At 55.6% G+C, this 24124-nt stretch overlaps 1 protein-coding gene across 1 annotated transcript in view; it reads left to right on the top strand.

Moving 5' to 3' along the window:
* The window catches only part of LOC140405541 (natural resistance-associated macrophage protein 2-like), a 240484-nt gene that overhangs the window by 119745 nt on the left and 96615 nt on the right, over positions 1-24124 (top strand). Inside the window, exons 6-9 of the mRNA XM_072494106.1 lie at positions 35-154; positions 13604-13710; positions 18130-18200; positions 22510-22577. Coding sequence (XP_072350207.1) covers positions 35-154; positions 13604-13710; positions 18130-18200; positions 22510-22577 — 366 coding nt within the window. The remainder of the gene's footprint in view (positions 1-34; positions 155-13603; positions 13711-18129; positions 18201-22509; positions 22578-24124) is intronic.

Raw genomic sequence — 24124 nt, 5'->3', positions numbered from 1 at the left:
TTTGTCTTGCTTTTAATCTCCGTTCTTTCTTCAGATCCTTTGGGTTTTACTGTTGGCCACCATTCTGGGCCTTGTGTTACAGCGGCTTTCGGCCAGATTAGGAGTAGTAAGTGGCATGCAACTGGCTGAGGTCTGTCGCAGGCAATATCCCAAGGTATGTACCAGAGTCTCAAATTTCACTATCAAATAATTTTGCGAACATAGCTTAAAGAGTTCATAGAATTTTACAGCACAGAAAGAGGTACTTCAGCCGATCGTGTCTGGGTTGACCATCAAGCACCTATCCATTCTAATCCCATTTCCCAGCACTCGGTCTGTAGCCTTGTGTGCTGTGGTGTTTCATGTCTTCATTTAAATGCTTCTTAAATGTTGTGAGGGTTCCCGCCTCCACCACCCGTTCAGGCAGCGAGTTCCAAACTCCCAACCCCCTCTGGGTGAAAAGGTTTTTCCTCAAATCCCCTCTAAACCTTCTGCCCCTTAAATAAGAACTAGGAGCAGGAGTCGGCCATCTGGCCCCTCGAGCCTGCTCCGCCATTCAATGAGATCATGGCTGATCTTTTGTGGACTCAGCTCCACTCTCCGGCCCGTACACCATAACCCTTAATCCCTTTATTCTTCAAAAAACTATCTATCTTTATCTTAAAACATTTAATTAAGGAGCCTCTACTGCTTCACTGGGGAAGGAATTCAATAGATTCACAACCCTTTGGGTGAAGAAGTTCCTCCTAAACTCAGTCCTAAATCTACTTCCCCTTATTTTGAGGCTATGCCCCCCTAGTTCTGCTTTCACCCGCCAGTGGAAACAACCTGCCCGCATCTATCCTATCTATTCCCTTCATAATCTTATATGTTTCTATAAGATCCCCCTTATCCTTCTAAATTCCAACGAGTACAGTCCCAGTCTACTCAACCTCTCCTCGTAATCCAACCCCTTCAGCTCTGGGATCAACCTAGTGAATCTCCTCTGCACACCCTCCAGCGCCAGTACGCCCTTTCTCAAGTAAGGAGACCAAAACTGAACACAGTACTCCAGGTGTGCCCAAAACTTATACAATTGCAGCATAACCTCCTTAGTCTTAAACTCCATCCCTCTAACAATGAAGGACAAAATTCCATTTGCCTTCTTAATCACCTGTTGCACCTGTAAACCAACTTTTTGCGACTCATGCACTAGCACACCCAGGTCTCTCTGCACAGCAGCATGTTTTAATATTTTATCATTTAAATAATAATCCCTTTTGCTGTTATTCCTACCAAAATGGATAACCTCACATTTGTCAACATTGTATTCCATCTGCCAGACCCTAGCCCATTCACTTAGCCTATCCAAATCCCTCTGCAGACTTCCAGTATCCTCTGCACTTTTTGCTTTACCACTCATCTTAGTGTCGTCTGCAAACTTGGACACATTGCCCTTGGTCCCCAACTCCAAATCATCTATGTAAATTGTGAACAATTGTGGGCCCAACACTGATCCCTGAGGGACACCACTAGCTACTGATTGCCAACCAGAGAAACACCCTTTAATCCCCACTCTTTGCTTTCTATTAATTAATCAATCCTCTATCCATGCTACTACTTTACCCTTAACGCCATGCATCTTTATCTTATGTAGCAACCTTTTGTCTGGCACCTTGTCAAAAGCTTTCTGGAAATCCAGATATACCACATCCATTGGCTCCCCGTTGAGTACCGCACTGGTAATGTCCTCAACAAATTCCACTAAATTAGTTAGGCACGACCTGCCCTTTATGAACCCATGCTGTGTCTGCCCAATGGGACAATTTCCATCCAGATGCCTCGCTATTTCTTCCTTGATGATAGATTCCAGCATCTTCCCTACTACCGAAGTTAAGCTCACTGGCCTATAATTACCCGCTTTCTGCCTACCTCCTTTTTTAAACAGTGGTGTCACGTTTGCTAATTTCCAATCCGCCAGGACCACCCCAGAGTCTAGTGAATTTTGGTAAATTATTACTTGTGCATTTGCAATTTCCCTAGCCATCTCTTTTAGCACTCTGGGATGCATTCCATCAGGGCCAGGAGACTTGTCTACCTTTAGCCCCATTAGCTTGCCCATCACTACCTCCTTAGTGATAACAATCCTCTCAAGGTCCTCACCTGTCATAGCCTCATTTCCATCAGTCACTGGCATGTTATTTGTGTCTTCCACTGTGAAGACCGACCCAAAAAACCTGTTCAGTTCCTCAGCCATTTCCTCATCTCCCATTGTTAAATCTCCCTTCTCACCCTCTAAAGAACCAATATTTACCTTAGCCACTCTTTTTTGTTTTATATATTTGTAGAAACTTTTACTATCTGTTTTTATATTCTGAGCAAGTTTACTCTCATAATCTATCTTACTCTTCTTTATAGCTTTTTTAGTAGCTTTTTGTTGCTCCCTAATGATTTCCCAGTCCTCTAGTCTCCCACTGATCTTTGCTACTTTGTATGTTTTTTCCTTCAATTTGATACTCTCCCTTATTTCCTTAGATATCCACGGTCGATTTTCCCTCTTTCTACCGTCCTTCCTTTTTGTTGGTATAAACCTTTGCTGAGAACTGTGATAAATCGCTTGGAAGGTTCTCCACTGTTCCTCAACTGTTTCACCATAAAGTCTTTGCTCCCAGTCTACCTTAGCTAGTTCTTCTCTCATCCCATTGTAATCTCCTTTGTTTAAGCACAAAACACAAGTGTTTGATTTTACCTTCTCACCCTCCATCTGTATTTTAAATTCCACCATATTGTGATCGCTCCTTCCGAGAGGATCCCTAATTATGAGATCCTGAATCAATCCTGTCTCATTACACAGGACCAGATCTAGGACCGCTTGTTTCCTCGTAGGTTCCATTACATACTGTTCTAGGAAACTATCGCGGATACATTCTATAAACTCCTCCTCAAGGCTGCCTTGACCGACCTGGTTAAACCAATCGGCATGTAGATTAAAATCCCCCGATAACTGCTGTAAATCAAACCACCTATTTAACGGCGTCAACCAGTCGTGATGGTTGACGCCGGCCAGCGCAGAGGTAGGGGTCGGTATGGGGCAGCCGCCGGAGAAGTGACGGCACGGCAGCAGGTGGTGGGGAGGTCGCAGGAGCTGTTGGAGTGTGCGTGCTGGGGGGGAGGGGCTGGGGGAGGGGTTGGGGGGGGAAGGGCTGGGGGGAGGGGCTGGGGGAGGGGCTGGGGGTGGGGTTGGCGGTGGGAGGGGCTGTGGGGGAGAGGGGCTGGGGGAGGGGTTGGGGGTGGGAGGGGCTGGGGAGGGGCTGGGGAGGGGCTGGAGGGGAATTGGCTGGGGGAGGGCTTGGGGGTAGGGCTGGGGGAGGGGCTGGGGGGTGTTATGATATACACCAGTATACCATGGTGCAGATACACACACACTGATGGACACACAGTGGGGCCAATCAACACACACAACGCCGCAGCCAATCACCAGTTAGAGCACACGCACTATAAAGACAGGGGGCATCAGAGTTCCCGCTCATTCGGGATGCAGCCTCCTACAAGGACAGAGCTTACAGCTTACAGCACAGATCCTCACCATGTGCTGAGTGCATAGACTGGTTCGGACAGGCATAGGTCTTTAGTTTAATCTAACATCGTGTTAACCCACAGTGAAAGTATGTTCAACAGTTTCTAACTTAATAAAATAGTGTTGCACTATTTTAAGTGTTGGTGGCCTGTATGTGTTCCACGGATCCAGAGCACCCAACACATCATGATACCAGGAGTTGAGGGATATTAGAACTTCTTAGACCTACCTGCAAGTGATCTGCCTTCCACCAGCGTACAGCCATCCTGCAAAATGGACACCGTCCGCCCGCCGCCGCCGCTCCGCATCACCGGTAACCTGGGGGCCAACTGGAAGATATTCAAACAACGCTTCCAGCTCTACCTTGAAGCCACAGACCGGGAGGATGCCTCGGACACCAGGAAGATCGCTCTCTTCCTATCCACGGCCGGGGAACATGCCATCCACATTTTCAATTCTCTCACCTTTGCTGATGATGAAGATAAATCAAAATTCAAGACGGTCCTCCTCAAGTTTGACAGTCACTGCGACATCGAGGTGAATGAAAGTTTCGAGCGCTATGTATTCCAACAGCGTTTGCAGGGTAAGGATGAACCTTTCCAGTCCTTTCTCACCCACCTCCGCATCCTTGCACAGTCCTGTAATTACGGGTCCACCTCCGACTCCATGATACGCGACCAGATCGTTTTCGGTGTTCAGTCGGACCCCCTACACCAGCAGCTCCTCAAGGTAAAGCAGCTCACCCTAACGACCGCCATCGAGACCTGCGTGCTACACGAACACGCCACTAGTCGGTATTCCCACATCCAAGCGGCTGAAACGGTGCGGCAAGGTCCCCACGAGGCAGAACGAGTCCAAGCAATCGAGCAACTCCAGGGCCTCAGCCTGGATGAGGGTGGCCATTTCGCGCGCTTTTCGCGGTCTCCCGCGCTTGTGCGCACCAAACGAGGGGACGTCGCCGAATGTAATGCGCAGGCGCGCACCACGTACGACCGCACCGCGCATGATTGGTGGCGCAGCTAACGTACTGGCACTACAACGTGCGGCAACTGTGGCCCCGCCCACTTAAAGCGGCAATGCCCTGCCAAACCAGGGGCTGGTTTAGCTCACTGGGCTAATCGCTGGCTTTTAAAGCAGACCAAGGCAGGCCAGCAGCACGGTTCAATTCCCGTACCAGCCTCCCCGAACAGGCGCCGGAATGTGGCGACTAGGGGCTTTTCACAGTAACTTCATTGAAGACCACTCGTGACAATAAGCGATTTTCATTTCATTCATTTCAAATCCCGACAATGCCTGAGATGTGGTAAACTTGGCCACTCTGCTGCTTTATGCAGATCAGCTCGGCCTGCCAATTCGTATCGCTCCAGCCAGACTCGCAGGAATGTCCGGGCCATTCAATCCACGGTCACCGAGTCCGATGCGGACCTACTACCCGATATTGACACCAAGGACCCGAAGACACCTTTTCGAATCGGTATCGTGACAAAAAACAGGGTGTCCCCGAAGCAAAGAATCCAGCCTCTATCGATATACAGCATCGATCCGGACGATGAGTGGTGTGCCACCCTTATGGTCAACCAGAATTCGTCACCCACCTCAAGAGACTTAATATATGAACTTTGCGGACTTATAGACTCTCTGAATTGTTTCGTTGCTTTGTTTGATCGTCTCCCTGGTTTGTATATAGTGTTGATCTCGTTACTCTTGTTGCATACTGCTTCTCTGCACCAGGCACCTTCCCATGTAAATAGCTTAGTTCTCATGTACGTAGTCCTGTAAATATGTCTTCGCACCCCACACGTAGTTAGGAACATTCTCACCACACATTATTTATTGCCACACACATACATTTTTTTATAAAAGGGGGGATGTCATGATATACACCAGTATATCATGGTGCAGACACACACACTGATGGACACATAGCAAGACTAATCAACACACACAACACCGCAGCCAATCACCAGTGAGAGCACACGCACTATAAAGACAGGGGGCATCAGAGTTCCCGTTCATTCGGGATGCAGCCTCCTACAAGGACAGAGCTTACAGCTTACAGCACAGATCCTCACCATGTGCTGAGTGCATAGACTGGTTCGGACAGGCATAGGTCTTTAGTTTAATCTGACATCGTGTTAACCCACAGTGAAAGTATGTTCAACAGTTTCTAACTTAATAAAATAGTGTTGCACTATTTTAAGTGTTGGGTGCCAGTATGTGTTCCACGGATCCAGAGCACCCAACACATCAGGCGGAGGGGCTGGAGGGGAGGGGCTGGGGAGGGGGGAGGGCCTGGGGGAGAGGCTGGGGGTGGAGGGAGGGGTTGGGGATGGGGGAGGGCTGGGGGGGAGTGAGGGGCTGGGGGGGGAGGGGCTGGATGAAGGGCTGGGGGAGGGGCTGGGGGAGAGGCTGGGGGGAGGGTCTGGGGGGGAGGGCCTGGAGGGGAGGGGCTGGGGTGGAGGGAGGGGCTGGGGGGGAGTGAGGGGCTGGGGATGGAGAGAGGGCTGGGGGGAGTGAGGGCCTGGAGGGGAGGGGCTGGGGGTGGAGGGAGGGGCTGGGGATGGATGGATGGAGGGAGGGGCTGGGGGGGAGGGAGAGGCAGGGGGGAGGGGGAGAGGGCAGGAGGGGAGGGGCTGTGGGAGGGGCTTTGGGGGAGGGGAGGGGCTGGGGGCAAAGGGGAGGGGCTGGGGGGAGGGGAGGGAGGGTTGGGGAGGGTGCGTTCCGGGGAGGGGGGATGGGAGTGCGGGGAGGGCAAGTGATGGAGAGGGTGCGTGCCGGGGAGGAGGGGAGGGGGTTGGGGAGGGTGTGTGCCGGGGAGGAGGGGGGGGGGGGTTGGGGAGGGTGTGTGCCGGGAGGGGGGGGGGGGTTGGGGAGGGTGTGTGCTGGGGAGGAGGGGGGGTGGGGTTGGGGAGGGTGCGTTCCGGGGAGGGGGGGGGTGGGGAGGGGTGTGTGCCGGGGAGAAGGGGAGGGGGTTGGGGAGGGTGTGTGCCGGGGAGGGGGGGGGGGGGGTGTTTGGGAGGGTGCGTGCCGGGGAGAAGGGGAGGGGGTTGGGGAGGGTGTGTGCCGGGAGGAGAGGGGGGAGTTGGGGAGGGTGCGTGCGGGAGGAGGGGAGGGGGTTGGGGAGGGTGTGTGCCGGGGAGGAGGGGGGGGGGGGTTGGGGAGGGTGCATGCCGGGAGGAGGGGGGGGGCTTGGGGAGGGTGTGTGCCGGGGAGGAGAGGGGGGGGCTTGGGGAGGGTGTGTGCCGGGGAGGAGAGGGGGGGGTAGGGGAGGGTGCGTGCCGGGGAGGAGGGGGTGGGGGGGTTGGGGAGGGTGCGTGCAGGAGGAGGGGAGGGGGTTGGGGAGGGTGTGTGCCGGGGAGGAGGGGGTGGGTGGTTGGGGAGGGTGCGTGCAGGGAGGAGGGGAGGGGGTTGGGAGGGTGTGTGCCGGGGAGGAGAGGGGGGGTTGGGGAGGGTGCATGCCGGGGAGGAGGGGAGTGAGGGTTGGGGAGGGTGCGTGCCGGGGAGGAGGGGGGGGGGCTTGGGGAGGGTGCGTGCCGGGGAGGAGGGGAGGGGGTTGGGGAGGGTGCGTTCCGGGAGATGGGGGGGGGGGGTTGGGGAGGGCAAGTGATGGAGAGGGTGCGTGCCGGGGAGGAGGGGAGGGGGTTGGGGAGGGTGCGTGCCGGGAGGACGGGAGGGGGTTGGGGAGGGTGCGTGCCGGGGAGGGGGGGGTGGGGGTTGGGGAGGGTGCGTGCCGGGGAGGAGGGGGGGTGGGGGTTGGGGAGGGTGCGTGCCGGGGAGGAGGGGGGGTGGGGGTTGGGGAGGGTGCGTGCTGGAGGAGGGGGGGGGCTTGGGGAGGTGCGTGCCGGGGAGGAGGGGGGGTGGGGGTTGGGGAGGGTGTGTGCCGGGGAGGAGGGTGGGGGGGTTGGGGAGGGTGTGTGCCGGGGAGGAGGGGGGGGGGGGGCGTTGGGGAGGGTGCGTGCCGGGGAGGAGGGGGGGGGGCTTTGGGGAGGGTGTGTGCCGGGGAGGAGGGGGGGGGGGTTGGGGAGGGTGCGTGCGGGGAGGAGGGTGGGGGGGGTTGGGGAGGGTGTGTGCCGGGAGGAGGGTGGGGGGGGTTGGGGAGGGTGTGTGCCGGGGAGGAGGGTGGGGGGTTGGGGAGGGTGCGTGCTGGGGAGGAGAGGGGGGAGGGGTTGGGGAGGGTGTGTGCCGGGGAGGAGGGTGGGGGGGTTGGGAGGGTGTGTGCCGGGAGGAGGGTGGGGGGGTTGGGGAGGGTGTGTGCCGGGGAGGAGGGGGGTGGGGGTTGGGGAGGGTGCGTGCCGGGGGAGGAGGGGGGGGGGGTTGGGGAGGGTGCGTGGCTGGGGAGGAGAGGGGGGAGGGGGTTGGGGAGGGTATGTGCCGGGGAGGAGGGGAGGGGGTTGGGGAGGGTTCGTGCCGGGGAGGAGGGGAGGGGGTTGGGGAGGGTTCGTGCCGGGGAGGGGGGGGGTTGGGGAGGGTGTGTGCCGGGGAGGAGGGGTTGGGGGGGGTGTGTGCCGGGGAGGAGGGGTTGGGGAGGGTGTGTGCCGGGGAGGAGGGGGGGGGGTTGGGGAGGGTTCGTGCCGGGGAGGAGGGGGGGGGGTTGGGGAGGGTGTGTGCCGGGGAGGAGGGGGGGGGGCTTGGGGAGGGTGCGTGCCGGAGAGGAAGGGGGGTTGGGGAGGGTGTGTGCCGGGGAGGAGGGGGGGGGGGTTGGGGAGGGTGTGTGCCGGGGAGGAGGGGGGGGGGGTTTGGGGGGGGTGTGCCGGGGAGGAGGGGAGGGGGTTGGGGAGGGTGTGTGCCGGGGAGGAGGGGGGGGGGGGTTGGGGGGGGTGTGTGCCGGGGAGGAGGGGAGGGGATTGGGGAGGGTGTGTGCTGGGGAGGAGGGGGGGGGGTTGGGGGGGGGGGGGGTGCCGGGGAGGAGGGGAGGGGGTTGGGGAGGGTTCGTGCCGGGGAGGGGGGGGGGTTGGGGAGGGTGCGTGCCGGGGAGGAGGGGCGGGGGAGTTGGGGAGTGAGCGTGCTGGGGAGGAGAGGGGGTGGGTTGGGGAGGGTGTGTGCCGGGGAGGAGGGGAGGGGGGTTGGGAGGGTGTGTGCCGGGGAGGGGGGGGGGGGGGGGTTGGGGGGGGTGTGTGCCGGGGAGGAGGGGAGGGGGTTGGGGAGGGTTCGTGCCGGGGAGGGGGGGGGGTTGGGGAGGGTGCGTGCCGGAGAGGAGGGGGGGGGGGCGTTGGGGAGGGTGCGTGCCGGGGAGGAGGGGGGTGGGGGTTGGGAGGGTGCGTGCCGGGGAGGAGGGGGGGGGGCTTGGGGAGGGTGCGTGCCGGGGAGGAGGGGGGGGTTGGGGAGGGTGTGTGCCGGGGAGGAGGGGGGGGGGGTTGGGGAGGGTGTGTGCCGGGGGAGGAGGGGGGGGGGTTGGGGGGGGGGGGTGTGCCGGGGAGGAGGGGAGGGGGTTGGGGAGGGTTCGTGCCGTGGAGGGGGGGGTGTTGGGGAGGGTGCGTGCCGGGAGGAGGGGGAGGGGGGTTGGGGAGGGTGCGTGCCGGAGAGGAGGGGGGGTGGTTCGGGAGGGTGCGTGCCGGGGAGGAGGGGGTGGGGGGGCTTTGGGGAGGGTGCGTACCGGGGAGGAGGGGGGGGAGGTTGGGGAGGGTGCGTGCCGGAGAGGAGGGGGGGTGGTTCGGGAGGGTGCGTGCCGGGGAGGAGGGTGGGGGGGTTGGGGAGGGTGCGTGCCGGGGAGGAGGGGAGGGGGTTGGAGAGGGTGCGTGCCGGAGAGGAGGGGGGGGGGGTTGGGGAGGGTGCGTGCCGGGGAGGAGGGTGTGGGGGTTGGGGAGGGTGCGTGCCGGGAGGAGGGGAGGGGGTTGGGGAGGGTGCGTGCCGGGGAGGAGGGGAGCGGGTTGGGGAGGGGCGTCCCGGGGAGGAGGGGAGGGGGTTGGGAGGGTGCGTGCCGGGGAGGAGGGGGGGGGGGGTTGGGGAGGGTGTGTGCCGGGGAGGAGGGGGGGGGTTGGGGAGGGTGCGTGCGGGGAGGAGGGGGGAGGGGGTTGGGAGGGTGCGTACCGGGGAGGAGGGGGGGGTTTGGGGAGGGTGTGTGCCGGGGAGGAGGGGAGGGGGTTGGGGAGGGTGCGTCCCGGGGAGGAGGCGGGGTGGGTTGGGGAGGGTGTGTGCCGGGGAGGAGGGGGGAGGGGGTTGGGGAGGGTGTGTGCCGGGGAGGAGGGGAGGGGGGTTGGGGAGGGTGCGTGCCGGGGAGGAGGGGGGGGGGGCTTTGGGGAGGGTGCGTGCCGGGGAGGAGCGGGGGGGGGGTTGGGGAGGGTGCGTGCTGGGGAGGAGGGGGGGGGGGTTGGGGAGGGTGTGTGCCGGGGAGGAGGGGGGCGGGGGCTTTGGGGAGGGTGCGTACCGGGGAGGAGGGTGGGGGGGTTGGGGAGGGTGCGTGCTGGGGAGGAGGGGGGGGGGGTTGGGGAGGGTTGCTGCCGGGGAGGAGGGTGGGGGGGTTGGGGAGGGTGCGTGCTGGGGAGGAGGTGGAGGGGGGGTTGGGGAGGGTGTGTGCCGGGGAGGGGGGGGGGGGTTGGGGAGGGTGCGTGCCGGGAGGAGGGGGGGGGGGTTGGGGAGGGTGCGTGCCCGGGAGGAGGGGAGGGGGTTGGGGAGGGTGCGTGCCGGGGAGGGGGGGGGGGTTGGGGAGGGTGCGTGCTGGGGAGGAGGGGGGTTGGGGAGGGTGCGTGCCGGGGTGGGGGGGCGGGGGGGGGTTGGGGAGGGTGCGTGCTGGGGACGAGGGGGAGGGGGGGTTGGGGGTGGTGTGTGCCGGGGAGGAGGGGGGGGGTTGGGGAGGGTGCGTGCCGTGGAGGAGGGGGGGGGGGTTGGGGAGGGTGCGTGCCGGGGAGGAGGGGGGGGGGGGTTGGGGAGGGTGCATGCCCGGAGGAGGGGAGGGGGTTGGGGAGGGTGTGTGCCGGGGAGGAGGGGGGGGTTTGGGGAGGGTGCGTGCCGGGGAGGAGGGGGGGGGGGGGTTGGGGAGGGTGCGTGCCGGGGAGGAGGGGGGGGGGGTGGGTTGGGGAGGGTGCGTGCTGGGGAGGAGGGGGAGGGGGGGTTGGGGAGGGTGTGTGCCGTGGAGGAGGGGGGGGGGGGTTGGGGAGGGTGCGTGCCGGAGAGGAGGGGGGTGGTTCGGGAGGGTGCGTGCCGGGGAGGAGGGTGGGGGGGTTGGGGAGGGTGCGTGCCGGGAGGAGGGGAGGGGGTTGGAGAGGGTGCGTGCCGGAGAGGAGGGGGGGGGGGGTTTGGGAGGGTGCGTGCCGGGGAGGAGGGTGGGGGGGTTGGGGAGGGTGCGTGCCGGGGAGAGGGGAGGGGGTTGGGGAGGGTGCGTGCCGGGGAGGAGGGGAGGGGGTTGGGGAGGGTGCGTCCCGGGGAGGAGGGGAGGGGGTTGGGGAGGGTGCGTGCCGGGGAGGAGGGGGGGGGGGTTGGGGAGGGTGTGTGCCGGGGAGGAGGGGGGGGGTTGGGGAGGGTGCGTGCCGGGGAGGAGGGGGGAGGGGGTTGGGGAGGGTGCGTCCCGGGGAGGAGGGGGGGGTTTGGGGAGGGTGTGTGCCGGGAGGAGGGGAGGGGGTTGGGGAGGGTGCATCCGGGGAGGAGGCGGGGTGGGTTGGGGAGGGTGTGTGCCGGGGAGGAGGGGGGAGGGGGTTGGGAGGGTGTGTGCCGGGGAGGAGGGGAGGGGGGTTGGGGAGGGTGCGTGCCGAGGAGGAGGGGGTGGTGGGGGGCTTTGGGAGGGTGCGTACCGGGGAGGAGGGTGGGGGGGTTGGGAGGGTGCGTGCCGGGAGGAGGGGGGGGGGGCTTTGGGGAGGGTGCGTGCCGGGGAGGAGCGGGGGGGGGGTTGGGGAGGGTGCGTGCTGGGGAGGAGGGGGGGGGGGTTGGGGAGGGGTGTGTGCCGGGAGGAGGGGGCGGGGCTTTGGGGAGGGTGCGTACCGGGGAGGAGGGTGGGGGGGTTGGGGAGGGTGCGTGCTGGGAGGAGGGGGGGGGGGTTGGGAGGGTTGCTGCCGGGAGGAGGGTGGGGGGGTTGGGGAGGGTGCGTGCTGGGGAGGAGGTGGAGGGGGGGTTGGGGAGGGTGTGTGCCGGGGAGGGGGGGGGGTTGGGGAGGGTACGTGCCGGGGAGGAGGGGGGGGGGGTTTGGGGAGGGTGCGTGCCCGGAGGAGGGGAGGGGGCTGGGGAGGGTGCGTGCCGGGGAGGGGGGGGGGGTTGGGGAGGGTGCGTGCTGGGAGGAGGGGGAGGGGGGGGTTGGGGAGGGTGCGTGCCGGGGTGGGGGGGGGGGGGGGGGTTGGGGAGGGTGCGTGCTGGGGACGAGGGGGAGGGGGGGTTGGGGGTGGTGTGTGCCGGGGAGGAGGGGGGGGGTTGGGGAGGGGTGCGTGCCGTGGAGGAGGGGGGGGGGGTTGGGGAGGGTGCGTGCCGGGGAGGAGGGGGGGGGGGGGGGTTGGGGAGGGTGCATGCCCGGGAGGAGGGGAGGGGGTTGGGGAGGGTGTGTGCCGGGGAGGAGGGGGGGGGGGGTTGTGGAGGGTGCGTGCCGGGGAGGAGGGGGGGGGGGGTGGGTTGGGGAGGGGTGCGTGCTGGGGAGGAGGGGGAGGGGGGGTTGGGGAGGGTGTGTGCCGGGGAGGAGGGGGGGGGGTTGGGGAGGGTGCGTGCCGGGGAGGAGGGGGGGGGGGGGTTGGGGAGGGTGCGTGCCGGGGAGGGGGGGGGGGGGGGTGGGTTGGGGAGGGTGCGTGCTGGGGAGGAGGGGGGGGTGGTGGGGATTATGGTGGGGTTGAAAATAAAATATTCAATGGAGGATTACAAAGAGGAATGACATTCAGTGAATTTCCAAGCACTCGGAGCGGAGGGAGGGACCATGCAGTCCATTGAACCACTGCTCGATTTTCAACTTGCTGTCTCCTCTAACCCCTTTCCCTTCATTCCTTTTATATTCTCCATTTCAAATCTTTGTTATGTGATTCCTCTTCTAAATAGTCTTTCAGTCTCCGCTCCAGTATCTTCTTATGTAAAAATATCTCTGACCTCTTGCTTCATTGTCCAAATCCTCAGTCTGGGCCCTCTTGTCGTCGGCCCCCCACCCATTCGACACACTTTCACTTTGAACCCTTTCAAAACCTATCACAATATTCAAAACTTCAATTCGATCCCACTGTGAAAGCCCCACAGCGGAATTCTCCGTCGGCTGAATCCTCCGTTCCGCCGGCAGTGCACCCACAGACTTGAGAACCGCGTGGGGGTGCCCACAATGGAAAACCCCATTGGCCGGCTGCGGGAACAGAGACTCCCGCTGCTGGTGGGGGCCATAGAAACATAGAAACAGGCCATTCAGCCCATCTAGTCCATGCGGGTGTTTATGCTCCACTCGAGCCTCCTCCCATCTTTCCTCATCGAAATCTCCCATCGCACCCCTCTATTCCCGTCCCCCTCATATCCTTGTCTAGTTTCCCCTTCTCTCCATCCACACTATCCACTTCCACCACTCCCTGTGGGAGTGAGATCCACATTCTCCCCACTCTCTGGGTGAAGATGTTTCTCCTGAATTCCCGATTGGATTTGGATGTATATCAAGGCAATACATGCCTTGATCATTGGGTCATTTCCAAACAGAGATTGATAGATTTCTGCTTTTATTACAACAGGGCGAAGTCCCAGTGTACTGAGGCCGACCTTTCAAACAGTCTACCTAGGCACTCGGTAGCCCCCTGGCTACCTCCACACTGCTTCCGGGGGCAGTGACCTGATTCGAACAAGCACCCGCCACCGCGGGACCAAGTGCCACCCCGGGACCAAGTGCCACCCCGGGACCAAGTGCCACCCCGGGACCAAGTGCCACCCCGGGACGAAGATCAGCACATCGATAGAGTAGAATCGTCAAAAACAATCTTGCAATCATTTAAGAAATAATCAGATGTTACAAAAGGATGTCCGGAACCTTTTGAATGGATATATTGAGATGGGCTGGGTGGCCTTCCTCGCCCTTAGTTACCCTTCGATATATGAGAATGACATTACTGTGATTTCCTCCGGTTATAAATCAGACCAAATGACAGCGTTCATTTCCCAGTTAGCTCATGACTTTGTACGTTGATGATGTTTCAGGGCCCGCGGATTGCTCTGTGGCTGATGGTGGAACTGGCAATCATTGGCTCAGACATGCAGGAAGTGATCGGATCGGCTATAGCTATTAACCTGCTGTCTGCTGGCAGGTAAAGTACAATCGCTTTGCATTCCCTGGGAAAGTATTTTATTCCTGATTATCACGTTCTGGTTGTCTGATTTCACCATTCCCGATACATACGCTCACCCTGAACTTCACAAAGGCCCAGTAAACATTGGCAGTGGATTCCCACCAGGAGTCAACCTGTTCCTTTACTGTAAATCCATACAATCATAATTAATAGTCCCAGAACTTGTGGTCTCCAGAGGATTGTACCCAGGATGTTCCCGAGAGATCTGCATACAAGGACTGCACGGAAATTGCCCAGGAAATTCAAACTACCGATGGGCACCGGCAACCATCTGACATTTAAATTGGAGACTCGGATGATTCCAATTCACTCAGCAGAATAATTAAGCAGGAAAATTTAGAAGGATTAAAACTACTTCTAACTCCTATGCAACTATAGTACAGCCCCCCCTGACTACCTCTTAAGCCCCCCAACTACCCACCTGACCCCCCCATTTACCCCATGCCCCAACTACTCCATGAGTCCACCCCACAACTGACCGCCCAACCCATTCTACCCCCTCCACTCCCATACTACCCCTTCCCCCCCCCGGTCTTACGCCTTCACCCCCGACCCACCCTACCCCCTCCCCTCCATCCTCGACCCCTCCCCGCCCCCAGTTCATTCTTCCCATCCTACCCACCCCCAATCCATGCCGACTTACCAAACACACTTACCTTTTTTCTGGATTCTCAAAGTGGCTGGGACCTTTAAACTTACCCGGTTTAATGCATAGAAACTTTTAGCACAGAAGGAGGCCATTCAGCCCATTTGTCCACACCGGCCCACTCGTAGCCATCCAGCATAATCCTACTTCCCAGTTCTTGGTCCGTAGCCTTGTCGGTTACGGTACACGTCCGTATCCAAGTATTGTTTAAATGTAATGAGGGTTTCTGCCTCTATTACCCTTTCAGGTTCCGGATCCCCACCTCTTTCCGACTGGAAGAAATCCATTCAAATTCCCTCTACACTTCCTCCCTCTCACCCTCAATCTACGTCCCCTCAGTTACGGGCCCCTCAGCCAATGTGAATAACTCCTTCCTGCCCACTCTATCCAGGCCCCTCATTATTTTATACACGTCACTGAGGTCCCCCCTCAGCTCCCTCGGTTCCAAAACAAAGAGCCTCAGGCTCTCCAATCTTTCCTGACAATTCACATTCTCCAGACCAGGCAACATCCTGGTAAATCTCCTCTGCAACGTCTCCATGGTAACCACATCATTCCTATAGTGCAGTGACCAGAACTGTCCACAGTACTCCAGCTGGTATTTATACAGTTCCAGCCTCACCTTCCAGTTCTTCTAGTCAATGTCCCGGCTGATAAAGGCAAGTTTCCGGTCTGCTTCCAGAACCACCTTTTCCACCTGTCCAGAATCACGAATAACCTGTGTGTGGAGACATTGGCCAGTATCCTACCCAGGGATCTGTGGACTTGCACTCCAAGATCCCTCTGTTCCTCGACACTTCTCCCTATCCTACCATTTATTGTGGATTCCCAGTTCCTTGTTAACATTGCCCAAATACATGACCTCACATTTCACCGGATTGAACTCTATTTGCTCCTGTTCCACCCACCTGACCAGTCCTTTGCTATCTTCCTGCAGTCTGCAGCTTTCTTCCTCATTGCCAACCACACGGCTAATTATTGTATCATCTGTAAACCTCTTAACCATATCCTCTACATTCAAGACCAAATTGACATAGACTGTAATGTTCTTGTCGGATAGCCTGATTTATACAAGAACACTTGTAGCTAAAACTATAAACGATTTATTAACTGTGGGTCAAATATATACTAAACAACAGACGAATAATAGTATGATCATGCACAAGTAATCTCTCTCTCAGCTCCCTAAGTCAGTCTGAGGTCAGCTGACTCCAACATTCACTGATATACTAATGAGACTCCTAGTGGTCAGGCGGTGAATTACAACACAACAATGATATTTTGATTTGATTTATTATTGTCACATGTATCAGTATACAGTGAAAAGTATTGTTTCTTGCATGCTGTACAAACAATGCAGACCGTACATAGGGAAGGAAGGAGAGACTGCAGAATATAATGTTACAGTTATCGCAAGGTGTAGAGAAAAGATCAACTTAATACTATTTGTCAACGTACCATTTGTCAATGTTCTCTGTTGATTATTCTTGTGTCTACTATGTACGTACTGTGTACGTTCCCTCGGCCGCAGAAAAATACTTTTCACTGTACTTCGGTACATGTGACAATACATATCAATCCATCAAATCAATCAATCATGGAGATTCTCCCAGTATTAGACCCCCTCCCATAAAGATTCTCCCAGTATTAGACCCTCCCCATAGAGATTCTCCCAGTAATAGACCGTCCCCATAAAGATTCTCCCAGTATTAGACCCTCCCCATAGAGATTCTCCCAGTATTAGACCCTCCCCATAGAGATTCTCCCAGTAATAGACCCTCCCCCATAGAGATTCTCCCAGCAATAGACCCTCCCCATAGAGATTCTCCCAGCAATAGACCCTCCCCATAGAGGTTCTCCCAGTAATAGACCCTCCCCCATAGAGATTCACCCAATTATAGACCCTCCCCATAGAGGTTCTCCCATTATTAGACCCTCCCCATAGAGATTCTCCCAATTATAGACCCTCCCCAGTTACCCTCAGTAATCAACCCTTCCACAAGATCAGTGGGCGAAATTCTCCCGAAACGGCGCGATGTCCGCCGACTGGCGCCCAAAACGGCGCCAATCAGACGGGCATCGCGCCGCCCCAAAGGTGCGGAATGCATCTTTGGGGGCCGAGCCCCAACATTGAGGGGCTAGGCCGGCGGCGGAGGAATTTCCGCCCCGCCAGCTGGCGGAAACGGCCTTTGTTGCCCCGCCAGCTGGCGCGGAAATGACATCCCCGGGCGGCGCATGCGCGGGAGCGTCAGCGGCCGCTGACCGTTTCCCACGCATGTGCAGTGGAGGGAGTCTCTTCCCACGCATGTGCAGTGAAGGGAAAGAGTGCCCCCACGGCACAGGCCCGTCCGCGGATCGGTGGGCCCCGATCGCGGGCCAGGCCACCGTGGGGGCACCCCCCGGGGTCAGATCGCCCCGCGCCCCCCCCCCCCCAGGACCCCGGAGCCCGCCCACGCCGCCTTGTCCCGCCGTTCAAAAGGTGGTTTAATCCACGCCGGCGGGACAGGCAATTTATCGGCGGGACTTCGGCCCATCGAATCTCCGGTGCCGGAGACTTTGGCAACCGGCGGGGGCGGGATTCACGCCAGCCCCCGGCGATTCTCCGACCCGGCGGGGGGTCGGAGAATGACGCCCCATAGATCTAAAGAGGGAACTGAGATTCTGAGCGAAATTCTCTTCCCATTAACACATCTCATCATAGAATTTACAGTGCAGAAGGAGGCCATTCGGCCCATCGAGTCCGCACCGGCTCTTGGAAAGAGCACCCTACCCAAGGTCAACACCTCCACCCTATCCCCATAACCCAGTACCCCACCCAATACTAAGGGCAATTTTGGACACTAAGGGCAATTTATCATGTCCAATCCACCTAATCTGCACATCTTTTGGACTGTGGGAGGAAACCGGAGCACCCGGAGGAAACCCACGCACACACGGGGAGGATGTGCAGACTCCACACAGACAGTGACCCAAGCCGGAATCGAACCTGGGACCCTGGAGCTGTGAAGCGATTGTGCTATCCACAACGCTACCGTGCTGCCCCTGGAGGGGAAAGTTTACAAAAATGGGTCAGTAATTCAGAGGAGAATCCAGACCCAGTTACAGGCAGTGGACCAGTGAAAATCCTGCAAACGATTCACGCACGTTTCCTTCAAGTAGTGAAGGATTTTGATCAAGTGAATATTTGCTCTGGTTGGAGTGTAAGTGAGGAGGCGTCAATGGAAATGGAGTTTGCAGAAATTCCTTTGCACAGAAGATTGGTGCAACATTTTCTAGTTTACATTTCTATAGTACTTCATTGGCTGTAAACACTTGCCGCCAATTTGAGATAATGAACAGCGTTATGTAAATGCAAGTCTTTCTGCCTGTGTGAATGTTTCACCATCAAGAACGCAAGGGACAATTGTATTTTTCTTGAGGAGAATTATTTGGCGATGCGGATGAAATCGTCTTTGATCCGAGAAAGAGCCAGCATAGAACAATGAGCCAAATGGTCTCCTTGTAAATTCTAAAGGCATGTGGTTCGATAGTGCAGTGGCTAGAGCTATTTATACATATCATCAGATTTGAACAATCACTGGGCTAACCATGCTCAGATGACTGCTACCTTGGGAAGTAGCTTTTCCCAGATGGTCTTGCAACTTCAAGAGTAGAGATGAGCACCCAGTGGTGCAGTATGCAACCGAAGAGGGTTGAAATGTTTCTCTAACCATTTTTCCTTCATTGTTTAGGATTCCCCTGTGGGGCGGAGTATTAATAACTATCGTAGACACGTTTTTCTTCCTCTTCTTGGATAAGTATGGTAAGTTTGGCAGAACCTGAAAACCTTTGCCAACCAATAATTCTCCGTGTAAGCTGAAACTGTCCCCGACAATTTTTCCACCAAATTATTTTGAATTAATCAGTTTTTGATTATCTCGATGCATCCCATTCCCCCCCTTTGTTACAAAGGTGTCAAGTCTTGGTTTTGCTGGGGTATAACTCCTCTGACCAACCAGCAACTCAACTATATGGTCATCCTCACTTGAGCCAGGGAGATGGTGGCTCGTGGTAAGGTCACTGGACTAGTAATTCCGAGGCCCAGGCTAATTCTCTGAGGACATGGGTTCAAATCCCACCACGGCACCTGGTGGAATTTGAATTTAATAAAACATCTGGAATTGAAAAGCTGGAGTCAGTAACGGTGACCATGACAACTAACTAACAGTGACCATGACAACTGTCATCTACCGTCCTTACCTTACCCCAGATTGGCAGCAGACGTTTTTCTTTTCTTTTATCGTTCAAGGGACATGAGTGTCACTGGCTTGGTTGGCATTGTTGCCCATCCTTAATTGTCAGACCATTTCAGAGGGGCATTGCTGTGGGTCTGGAGTCACATGTAGGCCAGACCGGGTAAGGACGGCAGATTTCCCTCTCTAAAGGACATTAATGGGTTTTTATGACAATCTGACAATGGTTTCATGATCATCATCACACTCTTAATTCCAGATTTTTTTTTAAAAATTATTTCACATTTCACCATCTGCCATGGTGGGATTTGAACCCATGACCAGGTAACCCAGGTCCCAAGAGAATTACCCTGGGTCTCTGGATTAGTAGTCCTGTCCGAGTACTTGAATCAGGAAAAGTTAGTATCCAGATGCAGCCAGTGATCAGGAAGGCAAATGGAATGTTGGTGTTTGTTGCGAGGGGAATAGAATATAAAAGTAGGGATGCTTTGCTACAGGGTGTTAGTGTGATCACATCTGGAGTACTGTGTACAGTCTTGGTCTCCTTATCGAGGAATATACTTGTTTTAGAAGCAGTTCAGAGAAGGTTCACTTGACTGAAACCTGGGAAGAGGGGTTATTCTATGAGGAACCGGCATGTTCCTGTGAGGAAAAAAGATAAATATGGCAATTTTCGGGAACCTTGGATGACGAGTGATATTGTAGGCCTCGTCAAAAAGAAAAAGGAGGCATTTGTCAGGGCTAAAAGGCTGGGAACAGACGAAGCCTGCGTGGAATATAAGGAAAGTAGGAAGGAACTTAAGCAAGGAGTCAGGAGGGCTAGAAGGGGTCACGAAAAGTCATTGGCAAATAGGGTTAAGGAAAATCCCAAGGCTTTTTACACGTACATAAAAAGCAAGAGGGTAGCCAGGGAAAGGGTTGGCCCACTGAAGGATAGGCAAGGGAATCTATGTGTGGAGCCAGAGGAAATGGGTGAGGTACTAAATGAATACTTTGCATCAGTATTCACCAAAGAGAAGGAATTGGTAGATGTTGAGTCTGGAGAAGGGGGTGTAGATAGCCTGGGTCACATTGTGATCCAAAAAGACGAGGTATTAGGTGTCTTAAAAAATATTAAGGTAGATAGGGCCTGATGGGATCTACCCCAGAATACTGAAGGAGGCTGGAGAGGAAATTGCTGAGGCCTTGACAGAAATCTTTGGATCCTCGCTGTCTTCAGGGGATGTCCCGGAGGACTGGAGAATAGCCAATGTTGTTCCTCTGTTTAAGAAGGGTAGCAAGGATAATCCCGGGAACTACAGGCCGGTGAGCCTTACTTCAGTGGTAGGGAAATTACTGGAGAGAATTCTTCGAGACAGGATCTACTCCCATTTGGAAGCAAATGGACGTATTAGTGAGAGGCAGCACGGTTTTGTGAAGGGGAGGTCGTGTCTCACTAACTTGATAGAGTTTTTCGAGGAGGTCACTAAGATGATTGATGCAGGTAGGGCAGTAGATGTTGTCTATATGGACTTCAGTAAGGCCTTTGACAAGGTCCCTCAGGGTAGACTAGTACAAAAGGTGAAGTCACACGGGATCAGGGGTGAGCTGGCAAGGTGGATACAGAACTGGCTAGGCCATAGAAGGCAGAGAGTAGCAATGGAGGGATGCTTTTCTTATTGGAGGGCTGTGACCAGTGGTGTTCCACAGGAATCAGTGCTGGGACCTTTGCTCTTTGTAGTATATATAAGGAGGAAAATGTAACTGGTCTGATTAGTAAGTTTGCAGACGACACAAAGGTTGGTGGAATTGCGGATAGCGATGAGGACTGTCGGAGGATACAGCAGGATTTAGATTGTCTGGAGACTTGGGCGGAGAGATGGCAGATGGAGTTTAATCCGGACAAATGTGAGGTAATGCATTTTGGAAGGTCTAATGCAGGTAGGGAATATACAGTGAATGGTAGAACCCTCAAGAGTATTGAAAGTCAAAGAGATCTAGGAGTACAGGTCCACAGGTCATTGAAAGGGGCAACACAGGTGGAGAAGGTAGTCAAGAAGGCATACGGCATGCTTGCCTTCATTGGCCGGGGCATTGAGTATAAGAATTGGCAAGTCATGTTGCAGCTGTATAGAACCTTAGTTAGGCCACACTTGAAGTATAGTGTTCAATTCTGGTCGCCACACTACCAGAAGGATGTGGAGGCTTTAGAGAGGGTGAAGAAGAGATTTACCAGAATGTTGCCTGGTATGGAGGGCATTAGCTATGGGGAGCGATTGAATAAACTCGGTTTGTTCTCACTGGAACGAAGGAGGTTGAGGGGAGACCTGATAGAGGTATATAAAATTATGAGGGGCATAGACAGAGTGGATAGTCAGAGGCTTTTCCCCAGGGTAGAGGGGTCAATTACTAGGGGGCATAGGTTTAAGGTGAGAGGGGCAAGGTTTAGAGTAGATGTACGAGGCAAGTTTTTTACGCAGAGGGTAGTGGGTGCCTGGAACTCGCTACCGGAGGAGGTAGTGGAAGCAGGGACGATAGGGACATTTAAGGGGCATCTTGACAAATACATGAATAGGATGGGAATAGAAGGATACGGACCCAGGAAGTGTAGAAGATTGTAGTTTAGTCGGGCAGCATGATCGGCACGGGCTTGGAGGGCCGAAGGGCCTGTTTCTGTGCTGTACATTTCTTTGTTCTTTGTTCTTTGAAAGGTCGGACAGGCTGGGCTTATATCCATTGGAGTTTAGGAAAATGAGAGGCGATCTAATTGAAACATATAGGCCAGATTTCTAGCATCCCTAAAGACAATTCGATCTCAGACGCGAGAGCAACCCTGGAACTTAATTTTCATCCGGGGTCAGCAACCCAGTGGTCATATCATAACCGGGCCTTGACCCCGGGTCTTCATTGTGAGCATGACACTATTTTAAGATGTGGATGCCCCGTTTGGGTCAGTGACGATCTCTTTGCCCAAATGTGCCAGGGACTGCCAGGAGGCAGGAACTGATTCTAGAGTGCAACCCCCAAAGACCATGACTGACCTTTGCAGAATTAGGCAGTCAGGTGATCAGCGGGTCATAGCAGCCTCACGCTGCAGAAAAATGGCCAAAATGTCAATGGCCTCACTCTGTCTGAATAACCCTTTCCCCCAACAATTTTACTTCAACAGAACCATCACTGAATAGCTCACCACACAGCTCCCAATAGCTGTGCACGATCTGGGATTTGAAAATCCCCTTTTGGCCCTCCCCAGCCCATTGACAAGCTCAACAAGGAGCTTAGCAAGCCCTGGATTAGAGACAAGTGAATTTCCACACCCTCCCTTCCCTCACTTTGAAAATAGCAATATGTTCCAGAGGTGTCGAGTCCTTTTTTTTAAAAAAAAATTCTTAAATTTAAAATACCCAATTATTTTTTTTCCAATTAAGGGGCAATTTAGCGTGGCCAATCCACCTACCCGGCACATCTTTGGGTTGTGGGGGTGAGACCCACGCAGACACGGGGAGAATGTGCAAACTCCACACGGACAGTGACCCAGAGCCGGGAGTGAGCCTGGGACCTCAGCGCGTGAGACAGCAGTGCTAACCACTGTGCCGCCCTATATCGGTGAGAGAGTTAATATCAACTTCAGTATACAGTGAAATACAGTGTATTAGAGGGGGAAAGGTGTCTTCGCAACCAAAGTACGAGTGAGAGAAACGTACAGAGACAGAGGGAGAGAAAGAGAGCCTTCGGCTTCACGTTTGGGATGCGTGCAACCTATGTCAGCTACGTAGCTGAAAATTGGCCATAACCGACATTTCCCCCATTAACCATTAACCTTGTGTCGATCATGATTTGATTGACGGTGTAAGGTATATTGTCCTGACCACATGTAACACCAACTCCCTTTCTCTTCAGGTCTAAGAAAGCTGGAAGCTTTGTTTGCATTCTTTATTGCAGTGATGGCCATCACTTTTGGATATGAGGTACAAGTGGATAAATTTGAAATGAAATGAAATGAAAATCGCTTATTGTCACAAGTAGGCTTCAAATGAAGTTACTGTGAAAAGCCCCTAGTCGCCACATTCCGGCACCTGTTCGGGGAGGCTGGTACGGGAATTGAACCGTGCTGCTGGCCTGCCTTGGTCTGCTTTCAAAGCCAGCGATTTAGCCCTGTGCTAAACCAGCCCCTGTGTGATGTTTTAAACTGCGGTATTCTTAGGTCACTGTTACTTCGATCAGACATTGATTTCCGTCATTTTTTCGATTCTTTTCATGATATTTCTGAACCTTTTTGGATTGTATCTGTTTGATTAATGTGGCACTGGTGCAGTATTGTTAAAATATGTCAATTAAAAATTTTCCATAATAAATAAAATTATACAACACAAGTTACACAATAAAAGAACGAGACTTACAAGCAAAAGTACGTATTAACTTGACCCCAAAAATCTAAACTAAACCCCCTCAGAGCTGACGGTGACAGGTTCCTTAAAGAAGGAAATGAATGGCTGCCATCTTTGGTAGAAACCTTCTACCGACCCTCTAATGGTGGACTTAACCTTCTCCAAATGTATAAAAAACATGAGGTCACCCAATCAAGTCGAGGAACTGGGCAGAGTAGGAGATTTCCACCCAAGCAGACCCAGCTCTGGGCTATCAACGAGGCGAAGGTGAGGATATCCGCCTTCTCCCCCGACTGAAGCACCGACAAGTCTGATCCCCAAATATGGCCACCAGCGGACATGGATCCAAATCAACATCGAATATCTCGGGCATGGTGTTGAAGAAGGAGGCCCAGAAGCTTACCAATGTGGGACAAGAGCAGAACATACGAGTGTGGTTAGCCGGTCCCTGAGAACAACGCTCACACTTGTCCTCCATCCCAGAGAAACATTCACTCATCCTCGCTTTAGTCACTTTACCCTCCCTGATTTACCCCACTACATTTAATAGAGGGCCTCAGCGCTATAGTGAGCGGACCTATTGCCAAAACAAACGAGCAGAGACAGTGGGCATCCCTGTCTGAAGCCCCTATTCAACAGGAAGGAACCAGAGTTCAGGGCATTCGTACAAACACTAGCAGTAGGGGCCCTGTACAGTAGTCAAATCCAGGAGATAAACTTGTGGCCAAATCCAGGATCAGCTACTTCCTCCAAGAGAGATTACCCCACAGATGCATGACAGGTACAGCCACCAGGCCCACCCAAGATGGCCACCAAACCAAATCACAAGAATAAACAAAGAAAAATCTGCAGGCACCGTCAAAACACTACCCCCCCCTTGTCCTCACCCTCACATACTACCACACCCAGGTCCGTGCACAAATAGAAGCAAGGCAAATTCAAACAATTAAAATCTACTTTTAATAAACCGAAACAAAACAAGAACTCAAAGTTCATTATCTAAAAAGCTATTATAATGAGCTGCAGTCAATCCTTCATCACCATTCCCGTTATCAACACTTTTTGTTAGCAGGGAGGCTCCCAACTAGAATGAAGAAAAATGGTTACAGACGACAAAATATTAAAAC

Source organism: Scyliorhinus torazame, chromosome X (assembly GCF_047496885.1).
Source record: "Scyliorhinus torazame isolate Kashiwa2021f chromosome X, sScyTor2.1, whole genome shotgun sequence".
Taxonomy (NCBI): domain Eukaryota; kingdom Metazoa; phylum Chordata; class Chondrichthyes; order Carcharhiniformes; family Scyliorhinidae; genus Scyliorhinus; species Scyliorhinus torazame.
This window is presented reverse-complemented; position numbering and strand designations above follow the sequence as displayed.